General features: G+C 37.9%; 1 protein-coding gene across 13 annotated transcripts in view; it reads right to left on the minus strand.

The window, feature by feature from the left end:
• EPB41L3 (erythrocyte membrane protein band 4.1 like 3) overlaps window positions 1–22,158 on the minus strand; it is a 356,951-nt gene that overhangs the window by 36,638 nt on the left and 298,155 nt on the right. For 6 of the 13 annotated variants that reach the window (XM_033933985.1, XM_033933984.1, XM_033933987.1 and 3 more), the window contains 6 exons: window positions 18,641–18,676; window positions 18,392–18,457; window positions 17,729–17,920; window positions 3,683–3,784; window positions 2,661–3,386; window positions 1,123–1,245 (listed from right to left, as the gene is read on the minus strand). In XM_033933985.1, the coding sequence (XP_033789876.1) occupies window positions 1,123–1,245; window positions 2,661–3,386; window positions 3,683–3,784; window positions 17,729–17,920; window positions 18,392–18,457; window positions 18,641–18,676 (1,245 nt within the window). The remainder of the gene's footprint in view (window positions 1–1,122; window positions 1,246–2,660; window positions 3,387–3,682; window positions 3,785–17,728; window positions 17,921–18,391; window positions 18,458–18,640; window positions 18,677–22,158) is intronic. The other 7 variants (XM_033933986.1, XM_033933983.1, XM_033933990.1 and 4 more) reach the window with 5 other exon arrangements.

Genomic DNA, 22,158 nt, shown 5'->3' on the forward strand with positions numbered 1-22,158 from the left:
AGAAGGCATGGGATAGGCACGTGGGATCTTTTAGAGCAGTGGTTCTCAACCCTGTCCTAGGGGACCCCCAGCCTGTTGGGTTTTCAAGATATCCCTAATAAATATGCATGAGAGAGATTTGCATGTCTGTCTCTTCCATTATATGCAAATCTCTCTCATGCATATTCATTAGGGATATCTTGAAAACCCAACTGGCTGGGGGTTCCCTAGGACAGGGTTGAGAACCACTGTCTTAAGAGGAAGAGATAATGGTTACTGCAGAGGGGCAAACTGGATGGGCCATTTGGCCTTTATCTGCCGTCATGTTTCTATCCTAAAGAAATGATGCCTGTCTGTCTGTCTGGGAATATGCTGTTGACTGTACAAATGGCAGACAAGACAGTACAGGCAATCCTGCATGTACAGCACATGTACAGGGTCAGCCCAGGTGTCCAGGCTTGACTGAATCTAGCCTACAAAATGGATATTGGGGAAGATGTACTTATCAAGCACAATGATCTAGAAAGCTTTTTTTTTTCTGGCTTAAACTAGTCCATTTCTGGATGGAACACTAAAGGGGTGTTTAGATGTCCCTGTAGCTGGTGCTCCATGGCAAACTGCTGTTTTGATGTGGTGTCAAGTCATTTGTGGTCTCGGTACAGAATTAAGTGCATTACCCAGTCATAACAACATGTGAGTGGAATGGCACAATGCATGTCAAAGAGAGGTGAAGATGACATCTCTAGAGTCAGAGGTCAGCCAGAATGAAAAGGTCATGACATTGGTGCATTATAGTGCTGTTAGGCAGCATTATGATAAAAATGAAAATAACTTATACTTAAAAGATATTTTTTCCTATATTTCAGGAACGTTTATAGTTGCAGACATCCTGGCTGACCCCCTAGCCTTGCTTGACTACCACTAAAGTAGTTTGCTGAGCATCACTATTAGGGTCACTAGCATGGGTATTAGCAACACTGAAAACAAGGAACAAATCCCCATGTTTACAATTCAGTCGCAACTTGATTTCTAAATTATGCAAACTTTTGTCAAACCGTGCATATTTCCAAGCGTGATACAGAACAAAATAAAATAGCAAACAAGTGCAATTTTTGGAATTCATAGACAGAATCAAGTGGCCACCTGAGCCCAGTCATGTGACGCAGAAGTAAGACCTCCTAAGTACTCAGTTGGTTTTCTTGCAGAGTCTATTAAACTGAAGATATCTGAATCATCCGTGGTTTTGTCACCGGAAGACTGCTTACTCTAAGTAGATAAAGAAATGCAGAGTCACACATAGCAACAGACATGTACAGAGAGTTAAGTAAACAGATGGAAACAGGTTAGGACAATGGGAAAAGGTAGGAGGTGCACATGAAGTAGAGGTGGGGGGAGAGGTGAGGTAACAAGCTAGCTAGCACAAATTCGTAGGGACTACAAAAGTGGGAAAGCACAGGGCCCTATTCAACAATCTGATGCCCAAACACAAGCAACCTATAAGAAAGGGTTTTTCCCCCCTTCCTGCTAATCAAGTCTGCAGTAAGATAAGGAATGTGGGCTACAAAATCCAAATAGTGAGAGGGCTTCTTCAACTGGGCTTACGACTGCCCCACACTGCAAAGGTAGTAGAAATTCAAGGAATTCACCTAACAGAATTAATTCAATGGAGGAAATGTTATTGGTGGCTTCTCATGGGCATTGCTGTTTCAAATCTGCTTTTGCCTCTCTCTCATATTACATCTAAAAGTCTAGACTTCAGGGTAACAAAACCAGATGATACTATAAATTAATATCCAACTTTTTTATATTTAAAGACCAGATATTATGCTTTCTATGCCCATCTGTAGGTATATTATTTTTTTTAAATAATTACACAAGCAGGTTATCCTTCAAAATTAAAATGCAACCGAAATTGTCCCACCTCAGGGAGAAAGACATGGATATACAAATTCAAAAAAGAAGAAATCCTCTTCACTGTGTTTTCTCTCTTAAGAAAAGTAAATCACATTTGGAGCAGAGTGTTGATTTAAAAAACAAAGAACAGCTACTAACCATTTACACATTGCTAAAAAAATATTATCCCTAGAATCCCTTTTCTTTTTAATCCATTCTCTCTATACAAATATAATCCACCTCACTATACATTTTATACTTTACACTTTTTACTTGGCCCACCCTAGTACATCTAGGAAAAGGCAAGGGTTTTCTGAACAGACTTTCTGGGATCCCAGTGCCACCTGTTGCTGAGGGAAGCTATAGGCATTTTTGACCCTCTGCAAATTTTTTGTTGTTACTGGTTTTTTCTCATCCCAAATGAAATGCAGGGATCATAGGGACCAAGTGGTGGATGACATATATCATTTTATCTCTTTGCAAACCTGCATTACTTGTTGAATAAGGCCCAAAGGTAGGACTGGGTTGTTGCTAGCTGAAGCATTTTCATTAGTGCAAGCCACTATAGCAATGTTAATATTTTCTTACATATATTTATGAACAAGTTTAACTGATAATGCTTCTTTGAACTGCATTGATAAGATAACCTTAGAAAGAAAGAAAAAATTCTGAATTGGCTGTTAATAAAAAGCCAAGCAGGACGTAAACTGAAAGGTATAGTGAAGCAGGGTTCTGCCTAGAGTTCATGCTTTAATGTTAAAACAGTGACATGTAAAGTCACTCTTTACCACTAGTTTTGACGATGATGATTCAGTAATATAGTGAGCAGTAGCAATGGTATATGGCTGGTCTTTGGAGTATCTCCATTCGGACAGTTTTGAGTCTTTCCAAACAGGTGCTCCCATCTGTAGAGCTTCATGAGGCAACTGTTCCTTTGTCATGGCAAACTTCACTGTGCCGTGTAACTTCTCCGACTGGTCCATCTCTTCCACCTTTTTCGGTCTTTCTTCTTCTGGGCTTAGCTGTTGAATATCAGATTCTTTTATAGTTGCCAAAGATTCCGATAGCTTCCTCTTTGTGCTCTGTGCTTCTGAGGCTCTCCACGACTTGCCCTTCTCATCAGTAAGAGGCTCTAGAATTTCATACTTCTCAGTCACAGGAATGCTCTTAACTATTTCTATGACTTCCTTCTCCACTGTTTGAACAACTTTTGGTGTTGGAAACATCATTCCCTTTCCTTCTTCTTTTTCTTTACTTGTCATGGTTGCAATTCTTCCAGATGTAGTGTCATAGGACTTCCCTAAAGCATACGTTTTCTGTTTGCTGTCAACATCTTTGGCCCTCATTTCACTTTTAAAGGCATGGGCATCATCATCGCTGGTTTTGGTAGTTTTAGCTAGGGGGTCTTGCGTTTCACTGCTCAGAGTCATCACTTTGTATGTCACTATGTTTTTCGATTCATCATCAACTACCTTAGTGGGTATTCTGTCTATAATTACCCAGTCCTCAGTGCCCTATATTTGAAATATAAAAGCTAAATTAGAATAGCTTGATGTTCATCCTATTTTAGGAAAATACAGATTCCTTAATCTAAATGAAAGGTTTGCTTTTGAATCTTGTATTTCACATACTATACCCACCAATACTTTAGGATTAATACCCATAATATTAGTATGTTCTGTCTTCCTTTTTATTACTTAAATGCACTTTCCAGATTTGACCTGTAGAATATATATTGAAAATGTACAGAGACATTTCACATTTTAACCAAGGAATGGTCTTCATTAAGTCAAATGAATGAAAAATTAACCTCTGTGGATTGTTGGGCAGTTTTCTGGATAAAGAACTGATGAGAAGTAACCACTGTGCCAGTAGACTTTCCCTCCTGGGGCTTCTTCTCTATGTCCCCTGGCTAATGAAAAAACCAGTAAAAAATCCAAACAACAAGAGTCAGGATTTGACATGATGTGGATTCTAAATTCAAAAAGGCACCAGTCATTTTAATGGTTTAATTTAAAGCTTAAAGAACATGCATGTGATGTGTCTTGAACATTATGCTCACCTAAGGATTTCCATACGGTAGAGATTCTACTTTGAATTTATTTATTTTTTTTTTTTAAGGTAAGATGGATAAATCCTTCCAACACAGATATTTTGTTTTTTTTTCCACTCTTCACTTGAAAGGGGAATGAAGCATTACAACCACAAATATATACAAAATAATATTTTTAAATATCTCCCCCACAAATGTTTTCCTCTTCATCTTAGATTCAAACCAAAAGAAATGTTGCCATTCCTGCTATTGAATGCTATTCATGCTGAAGTGCTTATGTATATTAAGTTAAACTAGACCAACTCTAGTCGTTTCATGTATTCTTTTTCACACAAGACAAAATAAATGTAGAGGTTGGATGGTTAAAAATGGCTATAATGCATTTGAAATTATTTTCATTAAATGTCAATGGCTAAATCATCTTATTAAAAGGAAAAAAAACCCACTCAATTTTCTAAAACAACAGGGTGCGGATATCTATTATTTCTAGGAAACACACTCATCTGCTATTGAATCGATGAAGTTGGAAGGGGGTGGGTTAAGCACTGTTTTTTCACTCCTGCTGTGGGTAAGAAGGCTGGGGTGGCTATGTTCAGCGGCATTTTATCTGATTTCTGTTGATCCCTCAAGCAGATGGGTCCATGTGGATATGAGCTTGGGGAAAGATATTCTGGCACTGTTCAACATTTATGCCCCTAATTCAAATCAAGCGGAATTTTTCAAAACACTTTAGCAGTTGATTCTACCACTGGCTGTTTCTAATTTAGTAGAGGTGGGGGACTTTAATGCTGTAATGAATCCACTGTTGGACAAAAAACCCCCAGTATAATGCTAAAGTCATTAGGGTTAGATAATTTGGTACATCCTGTGGATTGAAAGATATATGGTGGATTCTTTATTTTAATGCTCGGGAATATTCTTTCTGCTTTCAGGTTCATAAATCATTCTCATGAATAGATTATGTTTTTGTATCAGATAAATTAGTACAGCAGGTCATAAAAGCTACCAAAGATCCAATTATTTTGTCAGGTCATGGTAGAGTTTGGATTGAATTTGAAACTGCTGAACAAGATTGTAGTAGACCTGTTTGGAGATTCAATAATACATTGCTTGCAGATTCAAAACTTTATTGAGGAAGTTCAATTAAAAATGAATATTTTCAAATCAATGCCTCAGCGGAAATTTTATTAGAAACATTGTGGGATGCTTTCAAAGATACCATGAGAGGACAAATAATCTCATATTTGGTGCATATTAGGAAACAACTTAATAAGGAATTTTCTAATCTGGAACAGAATATTAAGGATTTAGAGTCACAATTGGCCTTGAAATTAGAACAAATTACTTTACAGGCCCTCTTAAAGGCTAAATATAAATACAATGAGGTTTCCTCACAATTGGCCAGGAAAGATTTGTTTTCTCAACAGGCTCTGTATTATGGAAACTCGAATAAAGCGGGAAGATTATTAGCTAATTACATTAAAGCTAAAAAAAGAAAAGTAAAAATTGTGGCTATCATAGATGAGAAGGGGGAATCTCATTCTCAAGTTGGTAATATCTTAAAACAATTTTTGAAATATTATAAAGCTTTATTATTTCTGAGCTTTATTTAAATAAAGAACTTGAGGATTTGGAGTTTTTGAAATTAATCAAGGGGCCTAAAATTCCAGAGCATATAAAAGGAACTCTGGACGCGCCTATGTCACTAAACTGCAAGCAACGTTGAAGTCCCTTATAGTTGGATCCACTCCAGGTGTAGAGTTTTATAAATCATTCCAAATTACCCTATTACCTCTTTTATTAAATTTATATCAGACTCAACTGACTAAAAGTTGCATTTCAGGTACTATGACAGAGTCTTTAACTATTGTTTTACCGAAGCCAAATAAAGATCCCATGTTGGTTTCAAATTACAGGCCTATTTCTTTGATTAATGTAGATAGAAAAACTTCTGGCTTAGTCTTTGGCTTTACACTTGGTCAAGGCTCTCCCTTATATTATCGGTATGCTCCAAACGGGGTTTGTTGCTCAAAAGACATTCGTCCAATAACACTAGATTGGCTTTTCATATGCTAAATTTAACAAAGGCCATGGAAGATCCAGCCTTCTCTGTATCCTTAGATGCAGAGAAGGCCTTTGATCGGGTGGAATGGACCTTCATGTATCAAGCAATGGATTAGTTTGTATCGGTTCTGGATTTATACAAATGATTCAAACTTTGTATAGTTTCCCTTCTGCCAGATTATATATTAATAATACTTTTTTAGAACATTTCTGTCTGGAGAGCGGAGTTAGACAAGGGTGTCCTTTATCTTCTTTGTGTTTGATATTGTTCTGTAACCCTTGTTATTGGCTATTCAACAGGCAGAGGAGATTCGGGGTATTCCTTATGCAGGTCGGGAATATAAGGTCTCTGCTTATGCAGATGATATATTGCTTTGTTTGAGGAATCCTGAAACTACCATTCCACATTTATTAGATTTAATTGATAGATTTTGGAAATTTGGGGGATATAAAATAAATTTGAGTAAATTAGAAGTTCTTCCGCTAAATGTACATTGTCCAAAAGGATTATTTGATACATTCCCTTTTCTCTGGAAGGAAGAGGGAATAAAATATTTAGGCATTTGAATTCAAAAAACATTGGAAGATAAGATGAAAGTAAATGAAAAATCCTTATTGCTAAAGGTCTCAGGAATGTGTAAGCAATGAAACCCCTTACATCTTTCTTGGTGGGGGAGAGTCCAAACTGTAAAAATGATGATTTTGCCTGTGGTTTGCTACCAAATGGGTATGTTGCCAATTTATTTTCAGGGGTCTTTATATAAGAAATTAAATAGTATTCTTACTAAATTTATTTGGCTGGGTAAAACTGCTCGTATTGCTTTAGTATCTTTACAAAAACCAATTGTGGCGGGTGGGGTAAATTTCCCAAACTTTTATAGGTACCATCAGGCCTATATACTGCGTCAGAGTATGTATTGGATCCTTCCTGAGCTCATGGAACATCTCCCTGATTGGTTGTATTTAGAGTAGCAACTTATGTCCCCATTACGGTTGTTTCATGTGTTGAGTATTAAGTTATGTTAAGGACAATAGTATTTTATTTGACACCTGGAAAACTTTGAAATTTATTAATAACTTAACAGATATTCCAGTAGAGAAATCCACTTATCAATCCTTATGGCTAAACTCCAAGATTCAAATTGGCAAGTCTGGGATCTTCTGGAAGCACTGGATGCAGGCAGGTGTACGCACACTAGATGATGTTTTATCAAATGGGAAAATGCTTGATTTTTCACGACTGCAACAATCATTTGGTATTTCAAAGTTTCAAAATTATAAGTGGTTGCAGTTGAAGCAAAAACAAAAAACTATGGATACAGATGTTCAGGAGATAAAACATATAAAAACATGAAAATTCAATGAAAAAAGTACAATGATAAAAAATACATTTTTCTTTGTTGTGCTGCAGTTGAAGCAAGCCATTCAGAAGGGCTTCCCTGATTAGCGAAATCTAAAAAATCATTATAGCTTGCAGGTCCTGTGCTTCCAGACGGATTTCCTAGGACATCAGGCCGCCCAGTGGTATAAATTAATATCTGAATTCTTGAATAAAAAACAAAAAACTAGTTTATAGACATTTGGAGCATTGAGATAAAGCAGCAGATTTCTGCATCTCAATGGCCACAAATTTTGACTTGGAGGATGAGATGTACAGCATCAGCATCTATGAGACAAACATGGGTTTTTTGTTACATAGAAGTTTTTGGACCCCAGTTTGTTTACAGAAATTGGATAGTTCTAAATCTAATAGATGTTGGCCCTGTCATCTAGACATAGGGACATTGGATCATCTGTTGTTCTATTATCCTTTGATACTCAACTTTTGGAAGTCAATATGGGGACAGATTAATACCATACTGAAGTCATCGATTCCATTGGCATATGAAGTTGTCATATGCAGGATGATATTGCATCTCAAACCCTCATTGGATAAATATAAATGCCGGCTTTTTCTTATTATGACTGGAATAGCCATGCAAATGGTCACCTGTAACTGGAAAAATTGGGATCGTCTTAGTTTTATTTTTTGGTGGGCAAATTTATGCTTAAGCTATAAGTATGAGAAGAAGAATGCGGATATGTTGGGGCATTCTAATATATTCAAATTATTTTGGGGCTCATTGACATCTTTTGTGGATTCATTATAATTGTCTTTTATCCTTATTTCTGTTGGTATAATACACACATATACGGAGGGGGGGAAGGGGGGTATACATTTCATGTGACTTTATTCCTTGATAAAAATGTTGGTTGGTTGTGGGGGTTTTATTGTTGTATTGATACTGATTGATTATAAGTGCTTATTTGTTTATTATTATTGGTATGTATATTGTATTGCACTTTTTGACAGCTCTGAAAATTCAATAAAGATTTAAAAAAAAAAAAAATGGCAACTTCTTTTTCCAATTTTTTTCTCCTTGATCTGCTAAGGGGAAGAACAAAAATTCCACTCACCCCCCAATCAAGAATTCAGCTAGGTGAATATATATATATGTTCCACTTTTTGTGAGCATAGGAGCCAACTTTTCAGTATGAGTGGGAGTGCTAATCACATTTCCTTTCCCATGATAGTGAAGGAGCTTACTCAATATTGGGGATACTCGGCACCCGCAGAGCTGTCTCATATGTTGAGGGATTTATTTTCTGTTATATTTGTTTTCAGAACATTTTATAGAAATCTCCCCCCCCCTACACACACACATACAAAACTAGTAACGTCTGTTGTGAAATAATTCTATTGAACTCAGCTTTCAGTAGCTTATGGAATTTCCTATATTGTCAACAAATCCAAATGGGCAAAGTATAAGGAACATAAACATAGCTCATAAACATACCTTTTAGTAACAGGTCAACAGATCTAAGCAAACATACAGTTCTAATGTTATATTAATGGAATTATGTAATACCTGGTGAAAAATTGTGTAAAAGGTAGTTCAAATGAAAATGGTTTAAAAAGGCACTTGGAAGCTAAAAAAATCCAGCATTTGCAGATCAAGGAAAAATGCTAATCAACCTATTCTGAACTGTTTATCATATCCAGGGTTCAAAAAGAATGATTTTCATTGCTGAAGAACTAACTAGAAATACATTTCTTTTTGTTAGGCATTCAGAAGATAGTAAGATTTAATGGACTTCTGGCCTTATGTTAACCTAATTCATTGTGAACTAGATATGTAATCAAGATCTATTACTAGCCCTTCCCTCCCAACAAGATATCATTCCTGATGAAATATTAACATTTAAAACATCACTCCCCCCCCCATATGCTCATACAGTTTTCAGCATGCATTGGCAGGATATAATTAACAAGCACTTCTATACATATACCGGATATACACAGAAATACATATATACTCAAATACATAAATGTTGATTTCAGAGTGACAACAAAAATCCAAAATAAATTTATAGCAAATGGTCTCACATTTGGTCTCAAAACAAAGTTTGTCTCATCGGGTACAAACTGGCATTTTTACTTCAGTACTGGCAGAAGGGTCTGCAAAAGGGCATGAAAAGGGTCTGGAAAGCAATATGAGCTTTTACTGAATACCCCTTGCAATACTTCTTCAAATGCAGTATTCATACACTAGACCAGAGCAGGAATTCTGAAATTTTTGTACTCAGAATACCAAATGTTTCCACAATATACTATAAGAATATATCTACCGTATTTGCCGGCGTATAAGACGACTGGGCGTATAAGACGACCCCCCAACTTTTACAGTTAAAATATAGAGTTTGTTATATACTCGCCATATAAGACTACCCCTTCTTCCGCACACCTTCTGCACAACAAATAAAACTTAAAAGAACATCAGAATTTATTTCAACAATTTTAATTAATTCACTAAAGCTGAATAGAACAATAAACCCATGGGAGCTGCCATGCTATTTGTTTTCTAAACTGTTAACCAAACTGAAACTGTCAATGATAGAAGGAAGATAACACATAGAGGGAGAGAGCAAGTGCCGGGCAAGTCCCTAGCAAGTTTGCTGGCATGACAGTTTCCCTTTAAAAGCCTTCAAAAGCCTCCTGTTTGCCCCCGCAACTTCCTTAAGGGCTAGACTCCACACACGGCCGCATGTGCGAGAGACGTAGTAAAGAGAAAAGGGGTGGGGCCAGAGCGCCGCTGCTTCCCGCTGCGCAGGATGAAGGAGATGGCACCCTTGTCACACTGATGTCCCGCCATGGCCCCGCTGATGTCCCGGCAGGTTTACTAGTACCGTAAGCACCGTAAGGAGGTAAGGAAGGAGATGTTAGGGCATGTAAAGTAAGGGCATGTAAACAGTACCCGGCGTATAAGACGACCCCCGACTTTGGGGAGGATTTTAAGGTACTGAAAAGTTGTCTTATACGCCGGCAAATACGGTATATACATTTATTTATTTTAACAGGGCCCCTACAAATGTGAAATAGGTACCTATTTTATATAAGCAACATAGGCACTTAGGGGCCTTTATAAAATGAGCTCCTGAAAAAGCCACAATAATGTTGGGATGAACAAGCACAAATTCACACCTATTCTGGTTGCAAGTGTTTTGAATAATTTGCATGTACAGTATGTCTCTACTCTGCTCCTATTCTTAACAGCATTCACACAGAGCCCTTTCCTGCAGGTAAAATGTTTTATACAAAAAAACCCTAAATAATATTACTCTGTTTCATAAAATGATTCTTTCACCTCTTATAATGTAATAGTGTTCTTCAGAGCTACAAACACCAGCTTCTCAGTTTAAAAGAATGTCTTCAATCTAGTCCCCATTATTTTATGGCTGTCCCCAAGGCTCTGGTTCATGTTTAAGATCTTGATATTGGTTATTGAAATCCTCGGGTCCAACAATAGATGTCTTGCATAAAAGTCTTACTGCCAGAAACTGAATCTTAGTACACGGTCCACCCAGGCATTAATTACATCTAAAAATAAAAAGCACCCCTTCTGTGGAATGTACTTCCTAGACTGTTAAAGTGAAAGGAAAAAGCAAAGATACTTACCTGAAGCATGTGTTCTCCAAGGACAGTAGACATATATATTCACATGTGGGTGATGTCATCCATGGAACCAAGTAAGGACACTGCCAAGTGCCCTGTCACTTTAAATCTTTACCAGAGAAGGTATTGTGGAATCGATGTTCTTGATGTAAAAGTTTATTGATACTTAAACAACATCCAACAAGTTGAAAATGTTCCAAAAGATGATGTAATTTATCATAAAAATAAGCATACAGTCAAAATATGGTGCAGACCCAAATGGTGCAGACTTTAAATATTTAGGCACTGCCCATACTGTATGCATACAGGTGCCTTCCTGCCTGACATCAGCTCACAGGACCATAGTTCAGTAACAAAACTAAAAAGACAACTAGGAGAGGTGGGTAGGCTGTCCTCGGAGTACACTTGCTACAGTTAAGTATTAGAGAACGATATGGGGACAAAGTTTGTTCCCATCCCCCTCTGCAGACTCTACCCTCATTTATGCCGCAGGGCTCGGTGCTTGGACCCGTGCTCTTCAACATCTTTATAAATGATCTGACATTGGTACGACGAGTAAGGTGATTAAATTTGCGGACGATACAAAGTTATTCAGAGTAGTGAAGACACAGGGGGATTGCGAAGATCTGCAACGTGACATAATCAAGCTTGAGAAATGGGCATCGACATGGCAAACGAGGTTCAACATGGATAAGTATAAAGTGATGAATGTTGGTAAGAAAAATCTCATGCACGAATACAGGATGTCTGGGGCGGTACTTGGAGAGACCTCCCAGGAAAGAGACTTGGGAGTTCTGATTGACAAGTCGATGAAGTCGTCCGCGCAATGTGCGTCAGCGGCAAAAAGGGCGAACAGAATGCTAGGAATGATTAAGAAGGGGATCAGGAACAGATTGGAGAAGGTTATCATGCTGCTGTACTTGGCCATGGTGCGCCCTCACCTGGAGTACTGCATCCAGCACTGGTCACCATACATGAAGGAGGACACGGTACTACTCGAAAGGGTCCAGAGAAGAGCGACTAAAATGGTTAAGGGGCTGGAGGAGTTACCGTACAGTGAGAGATTGGAGAAACTGGGCCTCTTCTCCCTTGAAAAGAGGAGACTGAGAAGGGACATGATCGAAACATTCAAAAAACTGAAGGGAATAGACTTAGCAGATAAAGACAGATTGTTCACCCTCTCCAAGGTAGGGAGAACGAGAGGGCACTCTCTAAAGTTGAAAGGGGATAGATTCTGTACAAACGTAAGGAAGTTATTCTTCACCCAAAGAATGGTAAAAAACTGGAACGCTCTTCCGGAGTCTGTTATAGGGGAAAACACCCTCCAGAGATTCAAGACAAAGTTGGACAAGTTCCTGTTAAACTGGAACGTACGTAGGTGAGGCTGGACTCATTTAGAGCACTGGTCTTTGACCTGGGGGCCGCCGCGTGAGCGGACTGCTGGGCACAATGGACTACTGGTTTGACCCAGCAGCGGCAATTCTTATGTAAACCTTGAACACTTATGATTTTATCTTTTAACTATTTATTAAAGTATAAAATGGAACAAAATTCTGTACAACTGTTTATAAATCACAAATAGAGCCTTCCATTTTAATCTGGTTTTGGTATACCCTTTCCAAAGATTCAGTTGCCTATGTTTTTACATCATCTGGGAAGGTAATTCTTCATTTATACAACTTCACCATTGTTTGAAGGTCTTTTGCATTTTTATACCTCAGTTCTTTGATTCCTTGGTCAACATTCAGCAGCATGGTTGTTGCTTAAAGATAAGCAGATGACTTATAGTTTCTCTTAAATATAGCTGGAAATTTGCTGAATTTAAACAGCTACTGAAGTCATTTTAGAAGGCCTGATGGCAAACAGAATGTGATGCATTGCATCCAAGTGAATAGCCACTACTTATACATGTTCTCAGGACATACCATTTTTCAAGAGGCATGTTCTGGGTGCGGTTTGGGCATGTCTAACATATCAAAATTTAATGTTGGCATTTACACCTCTCTAAGGACTACAAAAGTGTCAGTTAACAGCTTGTTTAAAAGTAGAATTTCAGAAGTAATAGAGCTGGGGTGGGCTTACATCCATGGCATTAAAATATGCCTCAAAATTGCAAAACAAAGTTTGTAGCTTTGCTCCTAACTGGCTCTTTTTAGATCTCCAGTTTTATCAAGTCCACCACTTAGAAATTTGTAATCTAGAAAACCACTGGTTATGCATGTTTGCTACCAGCAGTTACATATTCAAAATCCCAAGTAATGCCATTGTTTTGAATGCATACTTTAGTAAAATGGCTTTTATTACTACCTGCAACCTACTGAAGATGTGTACATTCAGAATTTGTACCTGAAGAAATGGACTTTCCCAAGATCAAAAGAAGCAGTAGCAGGAGTTGAACCAGACTCCCCTGGTTTCTTTTCTTTTTGAAATATATGTACTAATTTTTGATCATCTGCCTCATCCTATGGGTTATAATGATCATCCTATGGATCCTCCTGCTTCTCCTCTTGCCCTTGTACTTAGCTGTTTTCCTTAACAAAAACAGTTATCACAATTCAGCTGACTGTATTCACTTCAATACCTTCTACAGCAGGGGTGTCCAACCTTTTGGCTTCACTGGGCCGCATTGGCCGAAAAAAATGTTTCTGGGGCCGCAAAAACGTGCAAACGCTGCAGTAAGACACAGGAGGGAGCCAGCAAGACAGTAAACACCCAGAGGCAGCAAAGGAAAACACTGCATCGCCCTCCACCGGGGCCACACAAAATACTTCACTGGGCCACATGTGGCCCTCAGGCTGCAGGTTGGACACCCCTGTTCTACAGCTTCCTATAACAGCCAAGTATGTTTATTCCTCTGGAAACATTAACAATGTTCACAACTGAAATTATATCTGAAGATTTGCAAGATTGCCTCAAAATGTTTAAATATTTAACCCTTATAAACTACCTCTGTATGGCTTTAAAATACTTTAGAAGAAGAAGAAGGAGTTGACTTCCATGCTCACTGGATAAAAACTAGCACGTCCATCTTAGATAAAATTGCCCCAATACGAAAGAGCAAAAGCTGCTCAAACAAATACAACAAATGGTTTGACGTCGAACTCCTAATAATGAAACAATCAGTAAGACGATTAGAGAGAATCTGGAAAAAAACGGGAAAAATATCAGACCGAAACATCTGGAGATCCAACATAAAACTCTACAAACAACAGATAAAAGAAAAACGTAAAAAATTTTACTCGTCCAAAATCAACTCATCTAATACTGGCTCAAAAGGAGCCAATACAAAAGAACTGTTCAACATAGTTACAAATTTATTCGACACCACACACCACACTCAACCCATGCATAATGCCAAACTACCCTCAGCAAACGAACTATCACAACATTTCGACTCAAAAATCAAAAACCTAAGAAACAACTACTCGACAATTCCTGCATACGAACATCAATCAATTGATATACGAAAAAATGAAATATCAGCAGATATGATCTGGAGTTCCTTCCACAACTCAGATTGGAATAACTACATCAAATTATATAACAAATACTCTAATTCATACTGTGTCTTGGACTCATGTCCCCCAGATATTATGAAAGCAGCTCCATTAGGCTTTAAATTATCCCTATTGAATTATCTAACTAATAACCTATACAATGGAAATTTCCTCACCAACAGTGGTCATATTATAATAACCCCAATCCAAAAAAATTGTAAAGAATCAGCAACATCAATAATCAACTATAGACCTGTAGCATCTATTCCATTTATGGTAAAAATCATGGAAGGATTGGTACACACCCAACTAATGGAATACCTTGACCAATTCTCCCTCCCGCACGAAACTCAATCTGGTTTTAGGCCTCTATTTAGCCCTGAAACAGTAATTGCGGCCATTCTGGACAATTTGCGCTACTTGTTCAGTAAGGGCCTCAACGCCCTAATCATGCAATTTGACATGAGTTCTGCCTTTGACTTGGTGAACCATGGAAAACTGTTACAATGCCTAGATGCAATCGGAATCAGAGGAGAAGTACTGAACTGGTTTCGAGGTTTCCTTAAATCACGCACATACCAAGTCTGTTTTAATCACGATCTCTCAGATACATGGAGCAATCCATCTGGCATGCCACAAGGATCACCGCTTTCCCCTTTGCTCTTCAATGTTTACATGTCCTCATTGGGTGCACAACTATCCCAGCTGGGGATAAAACTATTTAGCTACGCTGACGACTTCACGATAATTATCCCATTCACCAACTCTATCTCAGAAGTCACCCCCAAAGCAACAGAAGCATTAAATCGGATGGAGCAATGGATAACCAAATTCAGACTAAAACTAAACTCAGAGAAAACAAAATTTTTCATAGCAGCGCCATACCCATTCGACACTAAAGCACCAATGTGCATCAACAACCTTAGTTATCCCATTCAACCCACTATGAAGATATTGGGTGTAACATTGGACCAGAACCTGACCATGAAAGACCAGGTAGATTCCTTGATCAGAAAAATCTCACACCCTCTGGAAACTTCGGTCCATCAGAGCTTACTTTGATGCCTCATCATTTCGAATTCTAGTACAATCCCTTATTCTGAGTCAAATCGATTATTATAACATCGCCTACTTGGCACTCCCCCAGAAGTACATGCAGCGATTGCAATTAATTCAAAATACGGCGGTTAGACTACTTTGTGGACTGAAGAAGTTTGATCATGTGACACCTTCCTATCGACTTTTACACTGGCTACCGATGGAGGCACGCGTGAAATTCAAGTTTGGTTGTTTTTGCTTCAAGGTACTCTATGGCTTAGCCCCTAAATACATAACAGACCTTTTCTCTTTCTCAACCAACAGACACAAGCGAAGCTCGCACCTGAACTTCGTTTCTCCACCGGTTAGAGGTTGTAAATTTAAAAGTCATCATCAACATCTTCTCGCACATCAAGCAGCATTATGGGGTAAAGACCTTGAACAATTGCTTGTGCCTACTACCTATGGAGAATTCAGGAACGCCTAAAAACACATCTATTCCTGAAATACTTAGGAAACCAACCTATTCAAACTTTGTCCTTAACAATCGAGCGCAAGAACCACCTGTCGCTAAATCTGTACTTTGTTTATTCATTCAATCTGTAACTTTGTTTATTCACTCAATCTGTAACATTTCTAATCATTGTAAACCGCATAGAACTTCACGGTCCTGCGGTATATAAACTGTTATTATTATTATTTACAACCAAAGAGAGAGGAACGGCCAATAGCCAGCCTTGGGACCATATTTAAAGTACTGTGTACAATTCTGAAGAACGCACTTTCAAAAAGATATAAACAGGATGAAGTTGGTCCAGAGTAAGGCTACTAAAATGGTTGGCGGTCTTTGTCATAAAGCAAATGAGGACAGACTTAAAGTTCTCAATATGCATACTTTGAAGGAAATGCAGTAGAAGGTATACAGATGTTTAAATACCTACAGTATGTGGCATAAATACATAGAGGCAAGTCTCGTTCAACTAAATGTAAACTCTGGAATGTGGAAAACATAGGATGGAAGTAAAAGGGGATAGACTAAGAATTAACCTCAGAAAATACTGGTGGTTAGGAATATAATGTGCTACATATTTAGAAAAATACTTCAGCATCTTCTCAGAAGTTTTTTTAGAAATCAGGCCGTGTGATCTTAAAATCAATGGATTTCTCTACTGGGAGCCAATGGGCAACCTTAAATACAGATATTTAAGATGTTAATTTATTTTAACTTCAAGTGTTCAACTGCTATAGAGCGAACAAAGCCTCTACATTCTCTTTTGTGCAGCTAACACTCACATCAGGTCCTCAATGGAAAAATCTTCTCCAGGTGATTATATCAACTCAACCACACTAGATTATGAGGTCTTCCAATACAATTTGTAGGGTCATTTGTGAGGGTCCCTGTCTTCTGTTCAATCTGTTGAGAGTCTTTCCCAGTTTTTCATGGCAACACCCATTCCAATTAAACAGCCTGGGAACAATTAAAAAGGTGATAGCGCTTGACAACAATTTTGTCTTTATTTGAAAAGACTTTTCCCATTAGGGATGGTGGAAAATATCTGAAGCATTAGAGCTTTCACCAGACTCAAAAGTACCTTAAAACCTCTAATTTTACATCTAAGAATGTTATTCTTGCTCTCTTCTGGTCCAATTGTAAAACAATGTCTCTGCTCACTTTTATTTCCCACAGAATATGGCAAAATTGTGCATTTCAGGCTTTCCTCTACTGAAATTTATGGAACTGTTAAGAATGACCCCCTATGCAAAACAAGAATTAACCTTTGGGAACCCCTAGCACATATAGGACTAACTCTAGATCAAATTTTGTTACAGTGAGCCCCATATTTCATATACTGAATCCCAGTTTTAAAATAAAATTCAGTAAAGCCAGACTCTGTTGAGGTTCCCTATAATGAAGGATCACTATAGATGCAGGCACTCTGTTCATCAATCACTACTGAGAGCTTATGCATCAAATCAAACTAAAAAATGTTGCATGCCTTGACCCTGATTCTTCTGGATTTGTCCATTTTTTAGTTATACTGGATGCATGAAGAGATCTACCATATTAATGCAGCTATCATCTACTGTGCCAGTAGGCAAGGGTTCAACTAAGCATCCTTATACAACAGTTTAACTCCTAAGCCTTGGGATACTAGGCCTAAAGGGTGTTTGTATCTTTAGATGGAAGGTGAGAGAACCTACAGAACTGACCTCCTCAGGCACAAGTGGTTCAATCATAGGGGCATCTTCCTGTCTTATAGCCAGTCGAACTGGTGATGTAGAAAGCCTCTTCTCCCATTCATTAGTTAATGTGGAATCTGAGGCAGTTTCTAAGAACGTTCGTTTCAGCTCACTGATATTGGTCTGGTGCTTCATCAGCTCTTCTTGATTTTTTTCTAACTCCTGGTGTTAAAACAAAGGCAGAATTTTTAGAAATGCCCACCTAGCGGCTGCAACTAAAATTTTAAAGGTGGTGTGCAATTAGATTAGTAGGAAATAAGTTAATAAGTTCTTTAGGAAAGGGGATTACTGCATCACAGCATTATCACAACACTAGTGAAAATCTGGCACTTTCAAGGGTAGCAGCACAAAAAAAAATTCTGTTGTGTGAGGTCATCCACATTGACTAGGATTATATGGTTAGAAACAATTATGCATATACGTTTAATAAAAATAGATCTGAAATATATAATTTAAGCTAGAAAAAGCATATATACCAAATCTACAGATACAAAAGGCATTTAAAAAATGAAAACATACTCAAATGTAACGGCAGGCAGGAATACACATACCATGCATCGGGATACAGGCTCACAGGTTTACCATCAAAAAACCAATACACATGTACATGCAGTGGTATCTACCAATACCAACCTCTAACATAAGATTACTATGTTTGACATATACATTTTCACCCTTTATTCGCTTAATCAGACTATTCTGAAAAAAGTGAAAAGAAAAGGAAATGTAAAGGAGATGGTATCCCAAGGGGACAAAAATGTGGCTTTGTTTTGCTGTGCAAGGTTACTGGCTAAACCATGCAAAGAGCAATGAGCACCGACACCAGCACTAAAAATAGAAACCAACTTATATGTACGTGTATGTCTATAAATATATCTGTACCTGTGCTTTTATATCCGTTTCATCCTCTTGATCCGACTGGCAGCCATAAGAAAAGTTTGAATATAAAATCATAACCAGCACAAATTTTACTAAACTGGGCAAGATGAGCAATGTACTTTGCTTTTTTTTTTTTAACTCAACTCCATTTACATCCATTAGATAAATGTTAAATATGTCTAATTTCATTATCAGAGGGGGTAGTTAAGAGGGGGTTAAAAAAGGTTTTACTGCACTTTAATTATGGGAGGGACTAATCTGTGTTAACTCAGTACCACAGCTTAGTTACTCTCAAGAATATGAAAAACAATGCTTCCAATCATCCTCACAGGCAGTTTTAATCATAGTACCTGGATACATCAAGCTACTAGGATGAAGCCCAATGCACCCAGGTGCCTATTAAAGAGGACAGTACTTAAATCAGGAGCTGTCTTCTCTCCCCATTACCCCCATGAATGACATTCTCTCTGCCCTAGAGAACCCACAATACTATCCCTTTGACCTGACAATTCCCTTAATCACCAAAAGTATCCATAACTTACTTTAGGCCCTCCTAGGCCTACCCTTTACAATCCTTGGCGTATCATGAGGTTGGGGCAGAAGTGATCCTCAGCCACTCCTTCTTCTTGCTGGTAGCAGAATCCCTAGCGGTTGTCTCACAGTGGTAGTACCTTAATGACTACCACTAGGGGGAGCAAGCTAGCAGTAATACAATGATACTACCGCTAAGGGGCACTAGCACCATTTAGAATCCAATGCCAGTCAGAGGCAGGAATAAAGATGGGAATCGCTTCTGCCCCAACCCCATGATAAACCAAAGATTATAAAAGGTAGGTACTTCCTTTTTATGGAACACCTTGAAATCAGGCTGCAGCTTTGTGATCTGATGCTTCCCGGCTGGAAAGCTGGTGATATTTTCCAATGATAATGCAGCTTTTGCTGTCAGCCACGAGGTTCAATTTACATAGTACTGAGCTGTTTTGCTTGTATTTACATGATTTACATCTCATTTTAACATGCAAGTTACAATCCTATAAAAAGCATTAAGGGGCAAACAACACATGTTAATGTTGTAAATGCCCCCTAACTTATCACCTTGATGTTCCTTAACCCCCTCTTTTATGAAGTCCGATAGCGCGAGCAGACATGGTAAATGCTCCGACACCTATAGGGATTGAATGAGCCCTAAATTTTTTAAATCTACAACAGGAAAATTATTTGGTATCAGCTGAACTCAAACACAAGGTTTAAAAAGCCATAGTAGCACAAAATGTAACTGTATTCTCAGCTGGATTCACTAATATGTGCTAACACTTAACAAGCATTACTAATTAGGTACCACTGTGTAAAATAAGACCTGCAGTACGAACATGCAAAAATGGTGTTAGCATATCCTAATGCAGTAGTGCACTTTAGTAATTCTAGTCATCTATTTGCAGTACCCAGATTATAAAGGTTCAGCTAAAGGCATCTCAGCATTGTGTGAAATGCATGTGTAGTTGTAGTCATACTGTAGCTTTGATAAGGTTTCCATGCCTTCTGATTACAAACCTGCCTTGAGAAATTATGGAATGAAATGTGTTTTTTTTAAACATCTGTTCTCTATTTCCAAGGCCTTCTCCAGGCTAAATATCAAAACCAGGCCCAAATCCCAAATATCAAAGAGAGGCCCAAGAAGTGACATAACACTTTGCATCACAACAAACCTGCAAGTCATATCATACCTACAGAGATTTGTGTGTGTTTGTTTTCTTGGCCTTAAGTGGGTTCACACTGACTGTCCTTTTCAGTTTCTATGTATTTGTTTTTACATTGGATCTGAAAGCTAAACCTTTAGATCTAAAACATGGAGTAAATGTTTCAACACCACAAAAGGCATAGTTGGTGCAGCTAGGTTACATATAGATAGCTATTTGTATAAGAAATGTTGCTGATAAATACTACTATTTATCATTTCTATAGTGTTGAAAGGCGTATGCAGCACTGTACATATATCACTGATTTTTCTGAAGGCATGTGTGTAGACATTGTGTAGACATTAAGGATCATTCCCCTACACCAGTGATCTCAAACTCGTGGCCCGCCAGGTACTATTTTGAGGCCCTCGGTATGTTTATCATAATCACAAAAGTAAAACAGTTTCTTGACCATATGTCTCTTTAGCTATAAATTAGAATATTATTAAGACTTAGCCAAAAGGAAAGATTTATAAATTATAAAGAGTTTTACCTCATGCAAAATTGTCATTCCTTTAATAAGACATTAACTATTTTTTCTGAGGCCCTCCAAGTACCTACAAATCCAAGTTTGAGACCACTGCCCTACACCATGTTGTGATATACTGTATACTGTGAAAAGGTAGAAGTGCAATAGCTATCATCTTCTTCAATATACTAAAACTGTTTATTCGTTTTCAAGTACCTACACTGTCCATCATGTACTGATGCCCTTTAAATACTTGATTTATGAATCAAGGCATCCATGATTATTATTATATAAAATGTTACATGGGACAAGTACTGTCATGAAACAGGAATGACTATCATCTCTCTCTGGGTGCAAAACGTGTTTGAAAGATATTTAAATACAATTTACTGGTTGGAAATTTTGGCCCTGGAACTGGGAGTGCTAGAAGACTGGAGATGCACTCATCCAAAACAAAAACATTGGGGCAGACCCCGGCCTTCCCAATCTAAAGTACTGCCAGAGAATATGGCAAAATTATTTTATGATATATAATAAAAAAAGCTAAAGAAGAAAGGAGAAAGTTCTGCCCCGCAGACCAATATGCATACAAACAAAAGGAACAAATGAGACATCAGATCAGTCCAAACAGGAAGTCTTTTCAGTGTGTTTGAACTGATCTGACATATGCATATGAACAAAAAGGGCTAACAAAATATTAAAAAAAAAAAAACCCACAGTACAAAACTGCAGAGACTTATGATGATAGTCTAACTATATAGCAGTACTTTCTTTGGATTGGGAAGGCCCATCCCCCCCTTTTTTAAAGATGTATTCAAACATTTGTATAATAAGGTTGGGCGAGTAGTTCAATGAAACTAGGAAGTGTCAAGGATTGATTTTTTCAAATCTACTCACATTTTCCAAAAAACCAAAACATTAAAATAGATTTCAGCACATTGTGCAGCTGTCTGATTTTTCACTAAATCAGAAGCCAATTTATTCAAATGTTTTCCATATCTGCAGGTTAAAGTCTGAAGGACTTCCCTAGCACATTAGGGGAAAATCTGGAAACTGAAGTCAAATTTCATCCGGGTGGCTTCCAGCCCCGTTCAAATTCAGATGACAAATGGTTTCCGCAGCTCTACTTCTTGGCTAGGTGTGTATTTTATGTTTTCTCGTTTTCCACTTGTCTGTTCATTCAAAGGCAGCAAGGCAAAATGACAAAAGGCAAGAAACCACCATTTGCCTTCTGATCACACAGGAGAAATACAATCTACTAAAAACTGGGGCTTCAAAAAAAGACAATGATCATAAATGCCATCCAAAAACATATA

The sequence above is a fragment of the Geotrypetes seraphini genome, chromosome 2, assembly GCF_902459505.1.
Source record: "Geotrypetes seraphini chromosome 2, aGeoSer1.1, whole genome shotgun sequence".
Lineage (NCBI taxonomy): Eukaryota > Metazoa > Chordata > Amphibia > Gymnophiona > Dermophiidae > Geotrypetes > Geotrypetes seraphini.